This window comes from Teleopsis dalmanni, chromosome 1 (assembly GCF_002237135.1).
Source record: "Teleopsis dalmanni isolate 2A chromosome 1, ASM223713v2, whole genome shotgun sequence".
In the NCBI taxonomy this organism is placed as follows: domain Eukaryota; kingdom Metazoa; phylum Arthropoda; class Insecta; order Diptera; family Diopsidae; genus Teleopsis; species Teleopsis dalmanni.
Genome location: NC_051846.1, coordinates 12,908,560 through 12,929,318, shown reverse-complemented (window position 1 = coordinate 12,929,318; position 20,759 = coordinate 12,908,560). Strand labels below are relative to the sequence as shown.

Here is a 20,759-nt window from a genome sequence, read left to right as displayed (position 1 = left end):
TTATGACTCACTATAACTTAATGTTATTATTTAATATACCAAATTTGAACTAAAGGGCTATATTCTACAATGATTTCAAAATTCTCTTTCAGTGATTCATTCTGAATTTATTATTAGACACTGCAATATTTAGAAATAAAAAAATAAATTTTGTGCTTTTTTATTGTATCTTTATTTTATGATAATTATTAACTATTTATTATAGTACTTGAAAATAAGGAAACCCAAAACAGTGACTCAAATTGGTGTAGAACCTGAAAGAAATAAATAAACAATATTGTAATTTCTTTTCAAGAGACATGAATATATATACATAATTAGATTTATCAGTTAAAGTAAATATTTTCATATATTTTCAATGAGATTCCTTCTTTAAATTCATCATTAAAATTTAAAAAAAATATATTGATTTGAATTAAACTTACCATATTATTTTGAACCTGTGGTTAAACCCAACGGCAATAATAGACCTGCAATTAAAAATAATGGACAAAACTGTAACTAAACTATTTGAATAATGAAAGAATATTAATTTAATTTTTTTTAATTCAGTAAAATAAAAGTATTTTCATAGTTTAAACTCAATGAGATTCCTTCTAAAATAACATCACAAACAAAAATCTTAAAAATCAATTATATGTTAGTTATTTAATCTTTCAATGAAGCGTTAAATAACGACAATATAATTATTAAACTAAGCGAACTACAAATACAAAAAAAAAAAACATAAATAAAATAAAATAAATATTTACCTTATAAGCCTGAATCGATGAACTGCATTCTGTAAAAATTGACCTGTAAAATAAAAGAAAGAAATATTCCCTGCCCAGCCATTATCTACGCCAATTTGAAAAATCGACGTATTTGTCAACCTATTTTTGTCAGTTATAGTCTTAAAAGCACTTAAGTTAGTTTTTTTGTATGGTTTTTATTCTAATTAAAATTCACTCTTAACTTGTGTCAGTTATTAAGAAAATTCTATATAAAAAGAAACAGTAACGCAAAAGAGTAACCGTTTATATGATACCAATTTTGTTGGCAATATCCAACGCATCATAATCGCGCGCTAAACGTACATAAGCCTTCTTTTGACCGTCGGGTCTGATTAGCATATTGACCTTGGCAACCTTGATGTCGTAGAGTTTACGCACTGCAGCACGTACGTGATTTTTGTTGGCACGCAAATGTGTCAAGAATACCAAAGTGTTATTGTCTTCAATCTTCTTCATGGCTGCTTCAGTGGTCAATGGATATTTGATAATATTGTATGCATCCATGCTGTAAAAAACAAAACACACATAGAAAAATAATAATTAGATTTAATTTCTGCTTACTAACCGATTTCTGGTTGGTACAGATTTGCGTGGGTACTTAGGGTTGCGAGGCAACTTAAGGGTTTTGGGTCTACGGAAATGCACACTTGTGCGTATTTTACGTGTACGTGTACCAAAAGCACCTTTAATTATCTAAAACACAAATTTTCTTTATAGTTTATAATTTAAGTTAATCTTAATTGTACTAACCTTAGTTTGGGTTTTCTTTGCCTTCAATAAAGCAACAGCCTTGGCTTTTGCAGTACCCTTTTGTATCTTGGCGCCTGGTTTGGCAGCAACTTTCTTGCCCTTAGCAGCAGCACGAGCTTTAGCTGACAATTTGGAAATCAAAGATTGTGGCTTCTTACCAGCAGCAGCCTTCTTTTTGGCATCCTTGGTTTTTGGTTTAGGCTTAGCAGCAGTTGGTTTCTTAGCTGCTACAGGTTTTTTAGCGGCTGCTGGTTTCTTGGCAGCAGCAGCAGCAGCTGGTGCAGCGGCAGGTTTCTTTGCAGCAGGCGCAGGCTTCTTAGCAGGAGCAGCAGCAGCAGCAGGTTTTGCAGCTGCGGGCTTGGCAGCACCACTAGTACTAGCCGCACCAGCAGCAGCTGCTGGCTTCTTCTCTGGTTTTTTATCACCGGGTTTAGCTGCAATGATATTAAATTATTATTAATACTATTAATACACAACAGTGCTGTTTGTAAGGTTATGTTACGCGTTAATACAACAATAAACAAACTACAATTTCGAGTTTCCACATTTGCATTAAGTCTATTAAATTTTCATATTAATATTATTTGCATTATTAAATATAAAATTATTTTTACAATATTATACAAATATCGGCAAATAATTTTGCATCACTTTTAATTTCGAACATTCTACTGACAGCAGCTCGACTCAACGCGACCGCGTGGCTACACACTGCACAAATATTTAACGTTAATTACATTAAAACTTAATAATATTCACTTTTCACATATATATTTGTATTCGGCTAATATTGTAGTTGCTTTTTGTTGAAAAATTTCACATTTTAACTTTATTAATTAATTAAATTTCTTACCGGACTTATCGGCTGGCTTTTTTGGTGCCATTTCTACGAAAAAAAGGAATGGAAAGGAAAATTTTTTCTTCTTTGTCAAACATGCGGAAACGCGAATTTCGAATTTCGTATTTGATTGTGAAGCTGTCACACAACCGAAAAGACTTCGAAAGTGTTCGGAAAATGTTCATATTAAATTTATTTATTTCAGTGCATGCATTAACAAAACGTGCGTAAAAGCAATTTTAAAAGACCAATGTTCTATTACTGTTATATGTGTATTATTGTAGTTGTTTACTACATATTTTAATTACATATGTTAACTGTTTAATTACCAAATTAAGTTGTTTTTAATTAAAAGTAAAAATTATAATAAAACTACTTGTATTATTTGCACTAATTTTTATTAAATTCGATATTTCAACTTTGCTGTAGTGTAAATATGACAATCACAATGTAATAAAATAATAATTAATTAAAGTATATGTAAATATATTTATTTATAAGTTATATTTTTATAATTCCTGATTTACTATAATTAAAACTATATTCGTAATTAAAAAAATGTTCATATATTTTTTTGTCAATAAAAATAAATCATCTGTGCATAAATAATAAGTGCTTTCGGCAGCTTTTAAGTGCGACAAAAAACAGCAAGTTCTTTAGAGTAGGTGCTAAGCGAGATATTGACATCACTGTTACAATTTGTCAAATATTATGTTTTATTTTATTTTATGCATATAATGCAAGCAAATTATATTTTGTATAAAAATAAATAATAAAGCTAAAATTAAAATAAATAATGAACTAAAAACAATGCTAACAATGCGTGAAATTTTGAAATTTCCTTTAACAACATATATTTCCATAGTATTTGATTGAATTATTTTGGATTAACTGAACCTTCAATCAAATTTAATTGTTCAATTCCGAGTTTAACAAGTTGAAAGTGCTAATTCGAAATCTTACTTCCGAATTTGCAAGAAAATCGAAAAAATATTTCTTTCAAACCTCAAAAATTCGAAAATGATTTTTTGTATCGTCACGCGTTGGTTGTGTTTATGGCATTTGGAATTTTCTGATATCGAATTAAAGCGTAAAGTGAATTTATTTAATTATGAATTAATTGAAAGATTTTCAAATAATGTTTCCTAACTTTCTTTACATTAATATAGAAACTTGAAAGACTACAGGCTTTTATTTTAATAGTTTTCAACGAAAAAATTTTATTATAATGAATATAAAAAATAAATATTTTTGTAATAATTGTTTTATTAATTTTAAACATATTAGAAGTACTGGTAATAAAAACGTTTTTTTAATAACAAAATATTTAACAAATACACGAACTTTCTTTAGATTGGCCACTATTATCTTGAGAAATAAACTTATTGCGAAAATCTGTAACGATAATGTATAATGAATGATTATTAAAATATAATATAAAGATTCTTTTACCAAATTTATTGAATTTCTTCTGTTTAATTTGATTTAAATGAGTTGCATCGATATATTGTTTTTCAAGTGCCGCATATTTTATAAATGCTTCAAAAGACAATGAAGCCACACGTTGAAAAAAATTAACTACATTAAAACCTGTACGAGCAGAAACTGACCAATATTCTGCCTGGACACATTCCGCAACTTTTATCGCTGATTTTTCCACACGCATAAATTCTTCTTTATTCTAAAAATTTTAAATATTTTTAAATGTATTGCATTTGTATTTTTTATATAATAACAAATTATTTAAAATATATAATTATATATATATTAAATATATATTAATAAATTTATATTTCTTTAAATATTTTTACAATATTTATTATATTTGTTGTGTCCACAAATATAATTAAAATATGTATTTATTATATGAAAATAAAAGTATTCTGTATAAAGACTAAAGGTAAATACAAACAAATTGCTATAGAAAATTATTCATACAGTTTTTAGGCCGTGTGAGAGTTCGAGTAAATTGGTGGTAAATTAAGGGGAATAGAAAATTATGTCGGTGTGGCAGTGAATGTTTGTATTTACCAGAATTTCGAATAGGTTAAATTAGGTATTACCATTGTAAAAACTTTATAAGATATTTAATTAATAAATAAATTAATTTGAAACAGAAAAATTTTTAACAGAAAAATAGTAAATAAATGCATTAAATAAGTGTAAATAAATGCAGTGCAAAAAATGTCAAGGAAATTTCAATTTACTTCACCTAAAATTTACTTGAACTCGCTTACAGCGAGTTCACCTAAAAGTAATTATCGCATGCGACAAAATTTACAGCAGAAAGTAGCATGTTCTTTTAATACAGAAAAATCAATGTGTGAAGAAGCACTTTAATAATATAATTTTAACTACTTCTGATATACAATTACTATATTTTAATATTTTGTTAAATATTAATTATGAAATATTAAGATTATAATATTAATTTGTATTTTATATAATAATAAAATAATATTAATATACATATTATATGTAGTGATGTTACCGAGTAAAACGATATTGCGAAGTGCTTTAGAGTTGACTTTAAATCGAAATTAAAGTAATCAAATATAAAAGAAAATACTTGTTTTTGTTAGACAGTTATATAGGCAGAGTCTATGAAGTTGATAGATACCCACTTGAGGCTGTAAAGCGCGGGTGTAACCAATGGGGCGTATAGTGGGCCCTCCCTTAGTGTATGACCGAAGTAGTATTTCATATTTTGTAATAAATAGATAAATCACAGCGTTTTGCTAAATCTACCATAATTACGATATATCTTTGGACACAGTTTGTGTTTTCAGACTTGATAAATCTTTTTAGCAATGAATAGAAATAAATGTTAAACAATTCAACACGTTCGTTTTCTGCTTGTTAGATTATATAAAGAGAAATTCCTTCAAATACGCCCCAAGAGCAGCCTACTGGCTACATTCACGCTGTAAATTTCTTACAATTAAACCTATGTGGCAATTAAAGCAATTTTGACTTTAGAGACAAATAACGTAATTATTACCCCAAAGCGTTATGATTCCATTAGGGTTTAGATTTGATTTAATCTGATTCTGAATCTAATATGAAAGATAATAATGTTAACTTTCAATATATATAAAAACTTACCAGTAAATCGGACTTTGTACCAACTAAAAATATTAAAGGCTTTTCTCTGGAATTCACATTTGCAGCTAAAGCACTCTTAAGCCAAGTAGGTGTGGATTTTAAAGTTTCATCTTTGGACATGTCGAATACAACAATTATAACTGCAATATTAGTTTAAATTTAACACTGAATTATTATTGTACTGTGGTGAATATATACTCACCATTCGCATTTCGATAATAAGCCTGTGCGATACATTTAAAACGTTCTTGCCCTGCAGTATCCCACCTAAAAACATACACACATTTTCTATCATATTGTACAATATCTATATTGTTTAAAGCGTATAAATTATAAAAAAATATTCTTACATTTCCAGACAAAAGTTTTGACCCAAAATTGTAAAATTTTCTATTTCGAAATCAACGCCAATTGTTGCTTTATAGTTGTACTGAAATTTATCATAGCAAAATCTATAAAAAAAGTGTAATATTATATTTTTAATTTATATAAATTAAATATATTTTTAATAAAATACTGAATAATATTATGTCTTATGGAAGATACACACGTTCTAACCTATTGTAGAACAAGGCTCTGCTTTACCGAAGATCAAAATCTTTTGAATGTCATATAATTTTGTATATAACAGAATCTTATATTTATAACAGTTTGGCATGTTTGTAGCTTGCATTATAATAAATAATCTGAGTACTATATATTTGTTTAATAAATATTATTAGCTTCTTGCCTATGTACGATAGTAGTTTTCCCAACTGCAACATCGCCAACCAAAATGATCTTGCAAGGACGTAGTTTCAAATTTCCTTGAATTCTCTCCAGAAAGTTACGTGTGGGTTTTGAAAAGTCTGCACCAGTTGTATAAGGCGTAGCGATCTTGTTGTAGGCATTCGGAAATTCCAGTATATTCTGACGTTCTGGCTGGAGCATAGGTAGAATGAAAGTGTGTTTCTCCATTCCGTAAGCACAATTCCGTAGTACTACGAATATTCCATTAAAGTATTTAACTTTGGAAAAATATAAATGTGCAACCGCAATAATAGCTTTTGAACTTGAAAAATAGAATAAATTTCAAAAAATTACTATTTTAAGTCAACCACGGATTGTAGTGTAAATATTTGTGTTGTTACTTGTCCGACGAACCAAGCTGAAATGATATCACAAATTTACAAAATTTTAATTACTCGGCTATCAAAGCCGTTTTAATGACTTCATTTAGCGTAAATATCTACAAGTATTAGGTTAGGAGTATTCAGACTTGTGGTTTTGTGTGGCTTATGTATGTAAAACCCATTGTGTTATTGCTTTGATAATGAGCGATTCTAATTATTTCACTTGTGTTTAAATGCCCTACTTTCAATTTTAGATACAAACACATTGAGCATGGCTTAAACATATGGGGATAAGTACTAGAGCACATTGATAAGTTTAAAATAATTTGTTCTGAAGTATTTTATTTGTGTTTTCTTAGAAGAATAGTCAACATTTAGCTGTTTTGTTTTATCATATAAAGATTCTGGATAGTGTTCTTTCAAAACAGTAGTGAACGGATATTTCATGGTTTCCAAAAATTTGTTGGTCGAGTGTGTCACAATTTTGTGTTAAGAGTATTAATAATAAGTTCAACTATTTTTCTGGTAGTGACGTCTTTTTCCAACTGGGAACCGAGTGATTAAAGAGAGACCCCGAAAATGATTGGTTAAGGTAAAAGTACCCATAATAGTTAATTTAAAGTTCAACAAAACCTTTACTTTATCTTAAGTTTTTGGTGAAGCAATTCAGAAATATCTCTTACAAATAATACTCGTATTTGCTAGTTCAGGAAGTTGATTTGAGCCTATTTAACTGACAAAGCAGTTTTATTATATATCATTGATATTAATATTATTCAGTACGAAATCTACTAAATGTGGTTTTGATGAGAATAACAAGAGTTGATGATATGTATAAATATATATAATATATAGTTATTAAACATGTTGTTAATCGGTATATAAGTCAAGAAATTTGAGATTAAAAGATTGAAGATTGTTTCCATTCGTTGACACATACTTCAGCAAATTAGTTGAGATTATTATTCTATTAAAATTGGGGTGTACAATCTTAAAGTGACAAATATTTCAATGGATTCAATTTTATAATTTTTATCCTTAAAAACAGAGTTTTTGTGATGGCAGTGATAAATTCAATTTAAAATTAAAGTAACTTCGTCGCCTTTGGAATACTGCATTTGAAGCCATAAGCTCCACTTAATTATTTTCTCTTTTACTCAGCTTAAGTTTTATTGTGAGATCATTTAATGGTTAATAAGAGCTCCGTTCTGTACTAATTTACTTTGTTATAATATTTAAACAATTAAATGGAATACTAAATTAATAAATATTAAAATTATGTATAAAAATATGAAATAATATGATAAATAAATATTTGGTGTTTTTTTTAGCTGCATGAGAATTATCGATGTCGATAACTATGGCTTGATAGCTGAGAAGGTCAAACTGTGTTGACATTTCTGTTCAGAAAGGCTTGGCAATTCATTATGAATCGTTTCATGCTAGAAAAATGCTTCCAAATTGTGGAAATGGTCTTTGAAAAAAATAAATCTGTTCGTGAAGTTCATAGAGAACTTCGTCCATTTTACGGTCAACACAAACGTCCTAGTAAGCAAGCAATTTGTGCAGTTATCGATCGTTTTGACATTAATTTTACTCTTCTCGATTCAAAATCATCAACAATTAACTATAACACTCTGCCGGCATGATCGGTCCTTATTTCTTTCGAAATGAGGAAGAAGCTACCGTTACGATAAAAGGCGAGCGCTATCGAGCCATGCTGAGTCATTTTTGTTTCCAAAAATTATTTAATTAAACATTGAACACATTTGGTTTGGTAAAAATTTACTTATTGCGAAATAAATTTGGTAAGAACTTTATTTCCAAAAGTAGTCCTGGTAACTGGTTACCCGTTGGTGTGATTACTTTCGCGTCACGATCACTCTTTATCGGGCTATATTAAGTCATTGGTTTATGCCGATAACTGACAAACAAAGCAACTCTGGAAACATTCGAAGCCAATACTCATGCCACCATTGACGCCATATGGCCACATATATTACAAAAAATAGTAAAAAATTGGATGGATTGAATGGACCATGTAACTTATAGCTATATTCAAAAAATAAATACCATGAAATTATTTACTAGATTATAATAAAAAAGACTTTTATTCCAACAATTTTTCTGTCTTGTATTATCATTTTAAGTTCCCATGCATCTAATTAAACACTCTGTAATAAATATAAAAATATTAAATATTCAAATAATAAAAAAACAAATTAAATTTCTTAGTAAGTTTTTTTATTATCATATTTTTGCTTTCCTGGATAACCAAAAAAACCCATACTTTTCACAATCTTAGTTAACTCTTTATTCATGAATATGGCTTGAAAGATGGCCGACTCCAGTACGTCGTACTGAAAGTGTGCAGGAAATGGCATATCTTCGAATGAAAGCATTAAAGTATCGCCACTCTCATTCCCAAGAGCCAATGAACGCCCACATTTGGAAAACCTAGAATATTAGATCCATATTTATAAATAATTTACCATAATTTGATAACTTACCGAAATATAGTGTGAAATGCTGGATCGATATTTGTAGATGAAGCCGGTCTCATGGTACTACGCCTTATATCCCAAACATCTACAGTCCTTTGATTGACGGCAACTATGATTGTTGAATGCGTGAGACTCCATTTAGCAGAATGTACAGGCAAGTATTTGTGCTGAAGTGTAATAAGTGGCTTATAAATACCTACTAGCCAAACACGTATGCACCTGTATATTTTATATATTTATATTGTATTTTATATTACTACCAAACTAAATTTCAGTCTAAACCCACCAATCATTACCATAGGTAAGCAATAGTTTCGGAGACCATGGCGAAAAATCTATACCATTTATGCCTGCATGATGCGCTTGCAAGACATGTAAGTTTGTGGTTGTGTTGTTGATTGAGCATTTGTGTATGCAGCCCTCATCAGTTAGTACATAATAGATGCCTGGTTCCGTCGGATCTAAAGAAAGATTGAGCCCTTGAGGTTGCTGATTTGCTTGAGCTTGCTCAGTCACACGTTCTACAGAAAGTCCCTCTGTATTTCCCTTAACACGATTTAAACGAATTTGTTGTGAACCAAATAGTTCAACACTGTTCAAAACATTATATTTCTTCACTAAACCTTCTTGAAATAAAGCCAAAATTGGTTCAATTGGAGTCTGTCTTGTTTTACCATCAATATGTGGCAACCATTTGAGTGTCACAACTGGTGAAATGTTACGTTTGGATATTGCTATAGGTGGTAAATCAGGCTCCATTACATTGCGTATTTGCACGCATCCATCATATAGACCTATTGCTATTAAATTAGCTCTATATGTTGAGAACTCAACTGACATTACTGGTACATTGTAATTATAGCATCGTTCAGGATTTACTGGATTTTTTATATTCCAAATACATATATAACCTTTCTTAGAAGATTGTTGTTGCAGTTCTTCCTTATATCCATAAATACCATAAGCTACTGCAATAATATCACCATTACATGGGCACCAGCTCATATCGGCAACAGCACCACACTCTTTTAAGGAGACAGACCTAAAACGCCACAGAAGTTCTAGGCGATATTTAAATTCAACATTTTCAGCAAGTGGGTCTGGCATTGACATATTACGGAAACGACGCTGTTGCTTTTCATATACATTGCCCGCGAGAATGCGCATGGTTAACATCATTGCCAGATTGAAATTTGGTTTACGTCCTATATCTTCAAACTCATCTATACCCTGTAGTTTATATGTTGTTACTTCCATAGTTTTTTCACCATCAATATCAACGCTTTGAGTGGTTTTTTCCATATCCTTGTAGGTATCAAACATTTCAAAATTTGACACATACACTCCCACATGATCCGTTTTGACAGTTTCGGTATTTACTTCTCGAGATTTGAAGAGTTTACCTATAGTTTGCGTTTCTGCATTGCGTGTAGAACGCCATTTCTTGCGACCCTTTAAAAGAGCTTCATATTGTTCATTTTCTTGTTCTACTTGTTTACCTTCCTCTGTATCTCGCAGAGCTGTGTAACTGGATTGCTCATATAGCACAAAAAGATTGGTTTTTCTGAGCACAATTTTAATATACGGATTAACGGGTTTTCTAGTTTTCGGAACATGTTGAACGTCATTGGTTTTGGTATCAGCTGCCGACTTTGTGTTAAGATTTAAATCCAATTTATAATCACTGGCTGTTATCTGCAGTAAATAATTCTAATCACGATGTATTTTGGTTTTATAATCAAAATTCTTACATTCAAGTTGATCTGACTAAGGGCTCCCTTTAAATCACTCAATTTTACTCTTCTGGTATTGACAATGGCGGTATCCGGTTTCATTAACTCATTTTCACGAATCTTCTGATGAAGTTCTTTAAATTTTGCCGCAAGTTCTTCATCCATTTCTTAACTTCATTAAGGTTTGGTTATAAATAAAGTTTTGTCAATTTAGTTTATTTACAAAAGCATAGTCACTGACATGGTAACGAGTTAGTGTTGTTAAGTGTTGTTTTATAATAGGTACGAATGTAGAATTATTACTTAAAATATATTTTGTCATTTACTATATCTTATCATCAATCATTAATATTATAACATCAGTATTAGTATGGATTATAGTAATAATGAACAATTTACACAATTATTTCTCAGCCGTATTAACTGCAAGATTTTGTGGAATTGTTATAATGTTATAGGTACTAAAGTGATATTTTTTAGAAACTGCCCATTAGTAAACCACATAGACGCTTTAAAGTCCCTGGTTCTTCATTCACCTCTTTTAAGAAATATCATTTTGAAGTTACAGGAAGAGATGATGACTTTACGTAGTATATGAAGTAATTGGAACGGTGGTTATTGGTCATTTATAACGGTTCTCAGACTTTGAAGATATGCTTTGAGTTCATCCTCCATGTAGGACCATAAGTTGGGAAGATGATAAGTGACTCTTATTGCTTTATATTCAATAACTATGTGTAAGAGTGTTAGCTCTTTTCGGCACTTATTTGCTTGGATTTTAGCCACCATAAAACAGCACATTAATAGTTATAGTTATAGGTGTTATCATGGTTTTATATGTTCAAAAGTTAGTTTAGAGCGTTGCCTTCAAGTTGTACCGTAACGAATGTGACAGACTATAATATATTTTGTTGCCTTGTTTATTCTTTTTCTAAGGAGTTCACCATTCGAGTCTCTTATCAAAGATAACTTCAAGGTATTTCGCTTCGTTGGATAGGCGTATGGTGTGGTATTTCTAAGGGAAATTTACTTTTACTTCTATTCTATCAGTCAATTATTTCTTTTATGTCTGTAATAAAACTCAAAATCAATTTTTAAGTTATCTTATTTGATAATTTATTGTTTTAATGACCAAATATTTTTATTAATAATTTTGTTTTTTAATGTGCTAATTGGTCAAAAGTTATTAAATAAACTTTATAAAAAATTTTTTGTTTTTAAAAGATTTTATTTTAACCAATATTTTGACTATAATCTACAGTCATCATCAGGGTACTATATAATATTAAAACAATGTAACAATATTTTCGTATATATCACAAAGAAACAATTATAGAATACATTAACATTAAAACCTGAATTACATATATATAAAAAATAATTATACAATGTTGCTACAGACGAATTCTGAATATTCCTTAGACGAACAAAGTTTTAAATGAAAAAGTTCTAACATGTTTAAGAAAAGATAGAGTATTCCTAAAAACTATCAATATAAGAAAAACGAGGTATTTTGGTCCTATTATCCAAAGTACAAAATATAAATTGCTGCAACTGATTGTGGAGGCAGAATCAAAGGCAAACGTGGCATGGAAAGAAAACTAATGTCTTGGGTGAGGAACATCCAAACTTGAACTGTGTTAAGAACGATTGAAGCCTTGGTAATACTGCTAGAGACAGAGAGAAATTTAAAAACATTATTTCTAACATATAATTAATATGATTGTATAACATTCATATTTGGAATAAATAAGTAAAGAAGAATGTGGAATAAAAAAATCTAATTTGTTTATAATTCAGCCTTCAGCCATAGATTTTCCATATATTCTGGTATGTTAAAATCAAACTTTGTGAAATGTGATCGAAAGATTTTTTATATTCGCCTCAGTCTATAGTACTTACAATCTATACATATGTACAAATGTATATATGTATATATTATTACATTTTGTTTTATTTTAAGAAAATTGCATAATTTCAAAATAATTATTTCACTTATGTTAACATGCAAGCTATTATTTCCTTCACTATCATTATATGTACACATAATAATAAAAAAGAATAGATAATATTTTTATATGGGGCTATGGGGCTATCTATATGCCCATGTTCTTGCAATAATTGCAAAATAAAGTTAACTTGCAATATATATTATATATACATAAATATATCTTTATGTATCTTAATGTGTATATTTTGTATAGCATATAATTTTTTTATCTACTACAATGCAATTTCAGTCAGATACAACAACAACAACAACAACAATAACAGTGCACGGTTTTTATTCAGTTCAAAAATCGTAGTAAATTTATTTATTTACGTTCTACTTGGGTTGGTTTAGTGATTAAGGAAATTTTTTTATATGTCCGTCGTGCTTAAAGGTGATTTATTAAGTTGTATATTTTCGATTCTTAATTGTGTAGTTAGAGTTTTGATGAGTGTAAGTAGTTTTAAAAATACACTAATTGTAAAATACAACCTAATTTAAATCAAATATACTCGTATGAGGTGAAAACCCTATGGAGGTTGAGGAGGTGAAGTTACTTGTTTTATGCTTTAAAGTAATTAAAAGGTATAAAAATGTGTTGGGACCAAATTCAGTATTTTCAACTGATAATATAGCGATAAAGTACAAAGCAATTTTATTTCGGTAAAATTAGTTACCCACAATAGCAAATATTTCACGTTCAGCTTCGCGGAATACAGTACTTCTCGTACTTCTCGCACATATTGCACAATACGAGTATTTGAGTTTATAATGTTAAGTCCACATGCTTACAACTCATTAGTAATGTAGACTTGAGCACTGTTATTAAAGAATCAACCAAGCAAGATACAATCTGGGAGAATACAGATTGATGATGTTATGGTTATACTATAGAATTCAATTTGTTGTTGTCGTAATGCTTCTGTGCGCAATCTAATGGAAATTTGAAATTTGTAGAACATCATGCACGATGCGGCATAATAGATTCTGAAACCCTTATGAATCTAGCGCTAAGTAATTATCTTCTTAGCGTGCAATGAACAGAATTGCAAGACTCATACGTACAGAATAGTAAGAAGTAATGTACTAAACATTTGTAACATTTTCAGTGTCTTCAGAGTTAAAAAAAAAACAAAGACGTGAAAATCAAACTTGGAACGTATCAAAGCGTGAAGTAAAGTCGAATTAAATGCTTTCATGAATTCGCTTTATTTACAAGTTACGTATCTTCGCAGTTTTAGAGGTACCAGCACAATATGAGTATTACCCATAAGTTATTCTTTCGCCTTACGTCTATACGCCTTACGTGGTATACGGCGTACTAAAGCGCTTCCCATCTCTGAACGGCATTTAAAAATAAAGTTTAAAGTTACGATTCGATTCATGTAGGCTCATACCTGCATTTCTCTTTGACTCCGAACTTTTTATCAATAATGTTTTCTTTAATATCATTAAATCAGTCAGGTAACAATAAGTTTTTTAATCGGTCTATTAAGTTGTTAAAATGCTTTACAGCCATAATAGTGTCACTCATTATAGAAATGAATAAAGATATACTATACTCATTCATAGAAGTGTTCCTTAGGTCTAGTTGCGTTTAAGAAAGTATTAAAAACGACTTAGTCAAATACTACTTAGTCGAGGAAAGTATAACTCTATTTATTAAAAAATTTTAGATTTGATTTGAGATATTGCAATTAAGAACTCGGTAGTTTTCCAATTTTTTTTTTTAATATACGGTAATATACTTTTGTGAGCAGTTTTTTCGTATATCCATATTCTCTATATACGACCACATGAAAGCACATGAACTAGTGTAGTCTAGTTTCTTTAGACGTTTTCAGAATTGATAATATGTCATCTAAAAAATAAATAAAAATTAGATTTTCTTACGAAATTCTAACGCATAGCATGACTGATAAATAGAACAAACCTATTATATATCAAGGTAATTTTGGATATGATACAAAAGAACAAACAGCATCATTGTTTGAATAGTATATACACATAGATGGGTAGATTTCTTACTTTTAAAACGTATAGCAACACACGATTCTTAATACGGTCGTGAGTAAATTTTTTTAGAATTGAAACCTATGTTTATAAACATCCGATGCGATTTGCCAAAGATAAAGCTAAAATAATGCTGTGTGAAATAACTCTAAATTAAGCTGTTATTTTTTTGACACGGAATTTAGCTACTAATTTTATACTTCAAATCTTTTTTTTTTTGGTTGTGGTTTATACTTTTCTGTAAGTACCGTTCTTTTGCGCCCAATACCATCCAATTGCAACCAGAAACTAGTAGTGGGTATCCAAGCACATCTAAATTGGGTTGCCGTTTTTTTGCTATTGGTTTATATACCACAAAAATACCTTTCCTTTAGATCCAAAAATTACAACTTATGTTAAATAATTTTAAATCTGAGAGTGTTATACTCAGTCATGGAAACATAATTTTGCTTAGTTTATTTGTGTTTAGTTCCACCAAATCACATTTTTTCTATAGAGTTCTACGTACTTGCTATATAGTATGTATAGCTTCCTCAAGATAATTGAGTTTATTTCATTTTAGATACTACTGCAGAATGGTCGTTCTTATGAAAGTCCAAAGTTTGTACGTTCCATTTCATGTATTTTTCAGTGCTGAGTTCGTCCAGGGTTGCAAATAATGCAATGTTTTTACAGAATAGTATTTTAGAGACGGTATGTGGTAAACGGTTTATATTATCCGTTTATTAAGTAATACCATAATATTATTAATATTATAAGATCATTATTCAGCTTTGAAGTTCTTGAATGCAATCCAATAAATACCAAAAGCGGTTTTTAACTATTATACTTCTCTGAACCAGCTGTTAACTTACTTGAGTGTTACCTTGATCGGGCCCTACATCGGGCAATTTGCATAAAAAGTAATTAAATTCAGAAACACGACTACTTCACAGCAAAATAAAAAGAAAAAAAACTCAAAAAACTCAAAAGACTGGAACAAAAGACTTGATCTAGTGTCCTGGGTGTAAGTAATATATTTAGACATTCGACATATATACATATATAATCGTGGTATATTACAAGCATCTTGCACATACTTTTTCAAATCATCTGGTATACAACAGTCAATTACTAGTTCAGAAGAACAACCTAAAAGTGTAGACCTGTACACAAATTGACTCTTCTTAAATAGAGAAGAATCTTTCGATTTTTTTAATATACTGTGTAGAGTTATTGATCTTATAATGAATTTGTCTCTAAACTACCATATAGGCTTAAAAAACCATGATAGCACATTGAATAGCCCTTTTAATGACTCCTTTCGCAGTTATGAGTAAAATGATAAAGTGCTTCACATGTGATTTGTTATTGTATAGTGCACAAGATATGTAGATTAAACACATTACGGACTTATTTTCTAAAGGATCTATTTTAACTATAGTCCCTTTCTAGTCTACTTTCTTTAAAGGTTTCAATAGTTTTGCTTAATCGAGTCTATAGACTCAATTGATGTTTACTATAGAACAGGAAATTACAGAAAGAGCACTAGAAGCTGAAGTTACCAACCGTGAATTTCAGCATATCAAATAATGCAATTATAGTATACCCGATACAGGCTTTATACTATAGATAGATTCTATATTCCCTTTCATTAAACAAATCGGAGTTGGAGAAACACTCTAATCCGACTTACGGGCACAATATGGTAGATCTTTTAGGTCGCAGTGCACGAACCCCTCTTTTAATAATAATAATAATAATACCCGATACATTCAAGAGAGTTGTACCCATTAATAAATTATGGGCGTTAAATCTTATTCTAATATCATATTTAATCTGTACTTTAGCTAATAAGTTAATTTAATCTGTATTCATTGACATCTGCTTAATATCTTGTATTATTGTCTCTCGAAAGAGAGATAGTACCTTCTGTCTCGCATTGAGAAATTCTGTTTCAAATTCCATAAATTTTATAAAAACACTTTAGAGAGTTCTTATTCTCTCATTGGTTTCTTAGAGACCCACTAATCTTTTCATCTCATCTTCCGTTGGTGAGATATGACACCTAGTACGATATGACAATTAGTAGTTTATTGTATTAAATTAATAATTATTTATTCCTATATGGATATTACATTAAATAATAAAAAATTTATTATTTAAATATTTTATTTACTCTCCTTCTGTTTCGCTTTAATTTCATTGTTTGATTTACTGATATACTGACTGGGCTCATATGCATTCGATTCCGTACGTGTGTGGCAAACACAAAAGACCGGCAATTGGGCTTAAACGCAGCGGCCGAAACCGAAATCACTGAACCACCAACATTCAATTTTTTTTTATTTTTTTGTATTTTAATTTTAGTTTTACTTCTACAACTTTTTTATTTGATCGATGTAAAGCGTTTTAAGAAAATAAGTTTTTATTCGTTAATTAGACGTGGTAGGGCTAACAGAAGACGGAGTGACTAAGTGTCCCCAGTACTGCAAGTACCTGCATTGAAGGTTATTTTGCGCTTAACGGAAACATTATTGCCCATAAAAGTGTACAGAAATGCTTCCTAAGCCGAGTGTCTTAATGTGATTTGGGATTTGCGACTTCAACACTGTAAACGTTGAAAATCTTAATAAAGTAAAGTTAAATTGAGTTGAGTTAAGGTGAAGTAAAGTGAAATAAGGTGAAGTGAAGTGAAGTGCAGAATGGAGTGAAGTGAAGTCCGGAAAAGAAAAACACAGTCAATCGATTTTAATTTTAAACTTTTTTACTAAATATGAAGTTACGCCTGATTTCCTTTTGGACATGAACACAAAGCCTGCAAACCAATATTGACACTAACTGGCCAACTGCACTGGCAGCACGCCGGAGTGGAAGCAACTCTTGGCTGCAACTCTTGGTCGATTGCTTGGCACGTGACGTCGCTTAACACTTGCTTTAAGGCCAAAAACAAAAAACTGTAAACATAAAACGTGGTTCGGCCAAGAGTGACTCAGTTGACAAGTTTCGCCGGTGTTGAATGTTTATGTTGTGAATTCGTGGTGCTTAACGGAAACCTCGATTGAGGTGTTAAGAAAGCAATGAGTGCGATTTAAAAAAAATCAAAAATAAAATGAAATAAAATAAAATAAAAACTTTTCAAAAATATAAATTAAATATATAAACTCTTCTCTGAACAATTTGTGTCACTGTTACATCGGGCAATTTGCATAAAAAGTAATTAAATTCAGAAACACGACTACTTCACAGTAAAATAAAAAGAAAAAACTCAAAAAACTCAAAAGACTGGAACAATGTTGCATAAATAAACTTGTGAAATTGTTTTTTGTTTTGTATAAAATCACATAAAAACACAAAAAATATATTACAAATTGTGCATTAAATTTTTACACGAAATATATATCCATATATGTAGAGTACACGGGTGTATCTATAACTACTCACGACTCTTCCAAGTTAACCAATTTGTGAATTACAAAAGTCTAAGTGGGCGAAAAGTTACATCTTTTTGCAAAAAATTCAAAAACAAAAAAATAATTTATATAACTAAAAATAAAGAAAAAGTAACAAATAATAAGGCTAGACGCCCATTCCATATAGTCCAAAGTGTTCCAGTGTCCTTCAGTGCGTGATCATGTTGTTTTTAAAGAAACTGTGTCGCTTTAATGGCGAATCCGGTAAGTTAAACTATTTATAAATTACATAAATATGCAAAACAAAATATGCAAAATAAAAGCATAAAAATGACAACAACAACTTTAAGTATGACAGACACTGATACTAAGATACTAAGATACTTATAAGTGCCAACTAAAAGTGAAGTGACCATATATGAATTCAACTAAAACAACATCGGAAATCCTTTAAACTCATTTGCATAATTTGCATTTTTAAAAACTACGCTTAATCATTGTCTCTATTATTGTTTTTATGTATTTCATTTTAGCGCTATAATTAACCATGGGCATACTCAGTTCCTTATAAGACCTCTATTTATACGACACAAAGTCATTATGGTTCTGTAAGAAAATATTTTAATATAATCATGAGTAATAATTATGAGTATAGCACCTAGTACTATGAGATAACTTGTGGTATAGCACATTTCCCAATGTTTAGTAATGGTCGAAACGCAATGGTGCTTCTCCCTTTGTACTATGAAATATAACTGTATATAGATTGATTAACGTTGCTCAGGGTGCACGATAAGTACTTGAGAGTAGGAATTGAATGCGATAAACTTAAATAAAACTATATACTCACACGTGTTCATCGTTTTCCATTCAAAAGAATATTCGCATATATCTATCTATCTATATATCTATCTTTACTAACGCCGCACAGAGTGCACGACGAGGTGTAGTTAGTAGGAATTAAATGCGATAGACATTATTGTAACTATATACTTACTCGTGGTCATTGTTGTACGTTAAGAATACTATTACAATTTAAAGCATTTAACTGTCATGTTAAGTCTTACGCTCAAAACTTTGCCACTATTAATTATGATTATTATCGTAAAGAGAGTTACTTAGTCTTTAAGCTAGATTTTGCGGTGTATTTGCTAATAAAATAAATTTATATCTAGAGATATAATATTTTTAAGGTAATGTAGTTACTGTCTATAATTCTACAAAATAGTTGTGAAGTAGCAATAAGGCCGATTATATATATTTTAATTAAATATCTATATGTTATATATATATTATATTTATAATGGTTTTTTTATATTTTTTTATCCGGCTATAAGTCACTTCATGTTAAATAATTCAATTCAATGTTTATTATATTTTAATATATTCTATATTTCGACTCTCCTAGACAGGGTCATGATGTAACATAAATTAATATTAATAAATCTATATTTACGTCTGAAATATAGTTCAGAAACTATCGTGCTCTGAAACTGTTCAATACAATTGACAGTCACAATAATCCAACTCTCAGTATCCTAAAAATACAGCGAAATTTGATAAACACAGGCAGATACAAAGACATCAGATCCATCATATTATAAAGTCCCGTAAAGCCCCGTATTTAGTGTGACTTAAAACTGTCCACAGGTAAAATAGAGTAAAGGTGCTGATTCACCAACTCAGACATCTGAATATCATATTTACGTCATTCTCTTTTTTCTATTGTCGATACTACACTATTATATTTATATAAATTTTACTATCTATTTTTTATAGATATTTTTATTTTATTTAGAACAGCGGTCATTTGTCAATGAAATATTATATACAATGAGTAATCTCTATAAGTCATAACATGATCATAAATAGTAGGATTGGTACATTGTTTCGAAAAGGTGTATACCTTTACCTTATATAGTTTTCTTGATTTGAAAAACCGATCAAAATGTCATCTTGTATAGTACTAACAATATATCGAATGTGATACAGAGTTTACTTTTTATAGTTGATATGCTTCAAATTAAGAGAAATAGATTAAACATTTAATCAAAATAATTTTTTCTATTTTAAATTTCATATGTCAGTTTTATGCCCTGAACCGATTCTCAGTAGGGATTTAAAATGTCAATTTCGTATTTTGATTTTTAAGTGTAGTGTGCTTTTCAACCCAATTGGTTGGTTATTTTTGTGATTTTTTAATACCTTTAACTAGTTTAGTTAGTTTTCAACTTATTATACTCACATTTGTTTTTTATATTGTTCTCATATCTGGGTGCGGGAGTTATTAATAATAAATTTAATATTTTAACACTTTCCAGTTTTTATTATTGTATATGTTTACTAAATGAATATTGTTTAAATACAAAAACAAAATACACTGTAAATAATTGTACTTTCATTTATTTCTATTATTAACTACTTTTGTAAATACATTGAATAAATAATTATCAAAGTTCACAATTAAACTTTAAACTCTATTCAATTTAAATCAGCAAGATTTGTTCTGGTTTATATATACAATTAACTATATAAATATTAGTAGAGAA

At 29.6% G+C, this 20,759-nt stretch overlaps 3 protein-coding genes across 3 annotated transcripts; all 3 read right to left on the bottom strand.

Moving 5' to 3' along the window:
• Positions 1 to 908: 908 nt before the first annotated feature.
• Positions 909 to 2,480, bottom strand: LOC119669317 (60S ribosomal protein L23a). Its single transcript, XM_038079156.1, has 4 exons — positions 2,377 to 2,480; positions 1,524 to 1,957; positions 1,339 to 1,466; positions 909 to 1,278 (listed from the first exon to the last, which is right to left on the bottom strand). The coding sequence occupies exons 1-4, from the start codon at positions 2,405 to 2,407 to the stop codon at positions 1,017 to 1,019; spliced, it is 855 nt and encodes a 284-aa protein (XP_037935084.1). The 5' UTR covers positions 2,408 to 2,480; the 3' UTR covers positions 909 to 1,016.
• Positions 2,481 to 3,853: 1,373 nt separating this feature from the next.
• LOC119677492 (ras-related protein Rab-34) lies at positions 3,854 to 6,581 on the bottom strand (the record flags this gene model as incomplete). The annotated part of the gene is made up of 5 exons (XM_038088858.1): positions 6,197 to 6,581; positions 5,817 to 5,918; positions 5,669 to 5,733; positions 5,467 to 5,606; positions 3,854 to 4,042 (listed from the first exon to the last, which is right to left on the bottom strand). Coding segments are annotated over exons 1-5 (723 nt in total), but the record flags the coding sequence as incomplete, so codon positions are not given.
• A 2,158-nt stretch (positions 6,582 to 8,739) lies between these two features.
• LOC119677482 (dynein intermediate chain 4, axonemal) lies at positions 8,740 to 10,980 on the bottom strand. Its single transcript, XM_038088847.1, has 5 exons — positions 10,834 to 10,980; positions 9,369 to 10,792; positions 9,089 to 9,301; positions 8,841 to 9,035; positions 8,740 to 8,752 (listed from the first exon to the last, which is right to left on the bottom strand). Exons 1-5 carry the CDS (start codon positions 10,978 to 10,980, stop codon positions 8,740 to 8,742), a joined length of 1,992 nt encoding a protein of 663 aa, XP_037944775.1.
• Between the last annotated feature and the right edge of the window lie 9,779 nt (positions 10,981 to 20,759).

Bases quoted from the DNA above. Each gene is read 5' to 3' on its own strand.
- LOC119669317 (XM_038079156.1), bottom strand. From the start codon at position 2,407: ATGGCACCAAAAAAGCCAGCCGATAAGTCCG. The intron at 1,958-2,376 runs GTAAGAAATTTA...ATATCATTGCAG, and splicing joins AAAGCCAGCCGATAAGTCCG to CTAAACCCGGTGATAAAAAA. The intron at 1,279-1,338 runs GTTAGTAAGCAG...TGTTTTTTACAG, and splicing joins TCTGTACCAACCAGAAATCG to CATGGATGCATACAATATTA.
- LOC119677482 (XM_038088847.1), bottom strand. From the start codon at position 10,980: ATGGATGAAGAACTTGCGGCAAAATTTAAAGAACTTCATCAGAAGATT. The intron at 10,793-10,833 runs GTAAGAATTTTG...CATCGTGATTAG, and splicing joins TTAGTCAGATCAACTTGAAT to AATTATTTACTGCAGATAAC. The intron at 9,036-9,088 runs GTAAGTTATCAA...CTAATATTCTAG, and splicing joins GCATTTCACACTATATTTCG to GTTTTCCAAATGTGGGCGTT.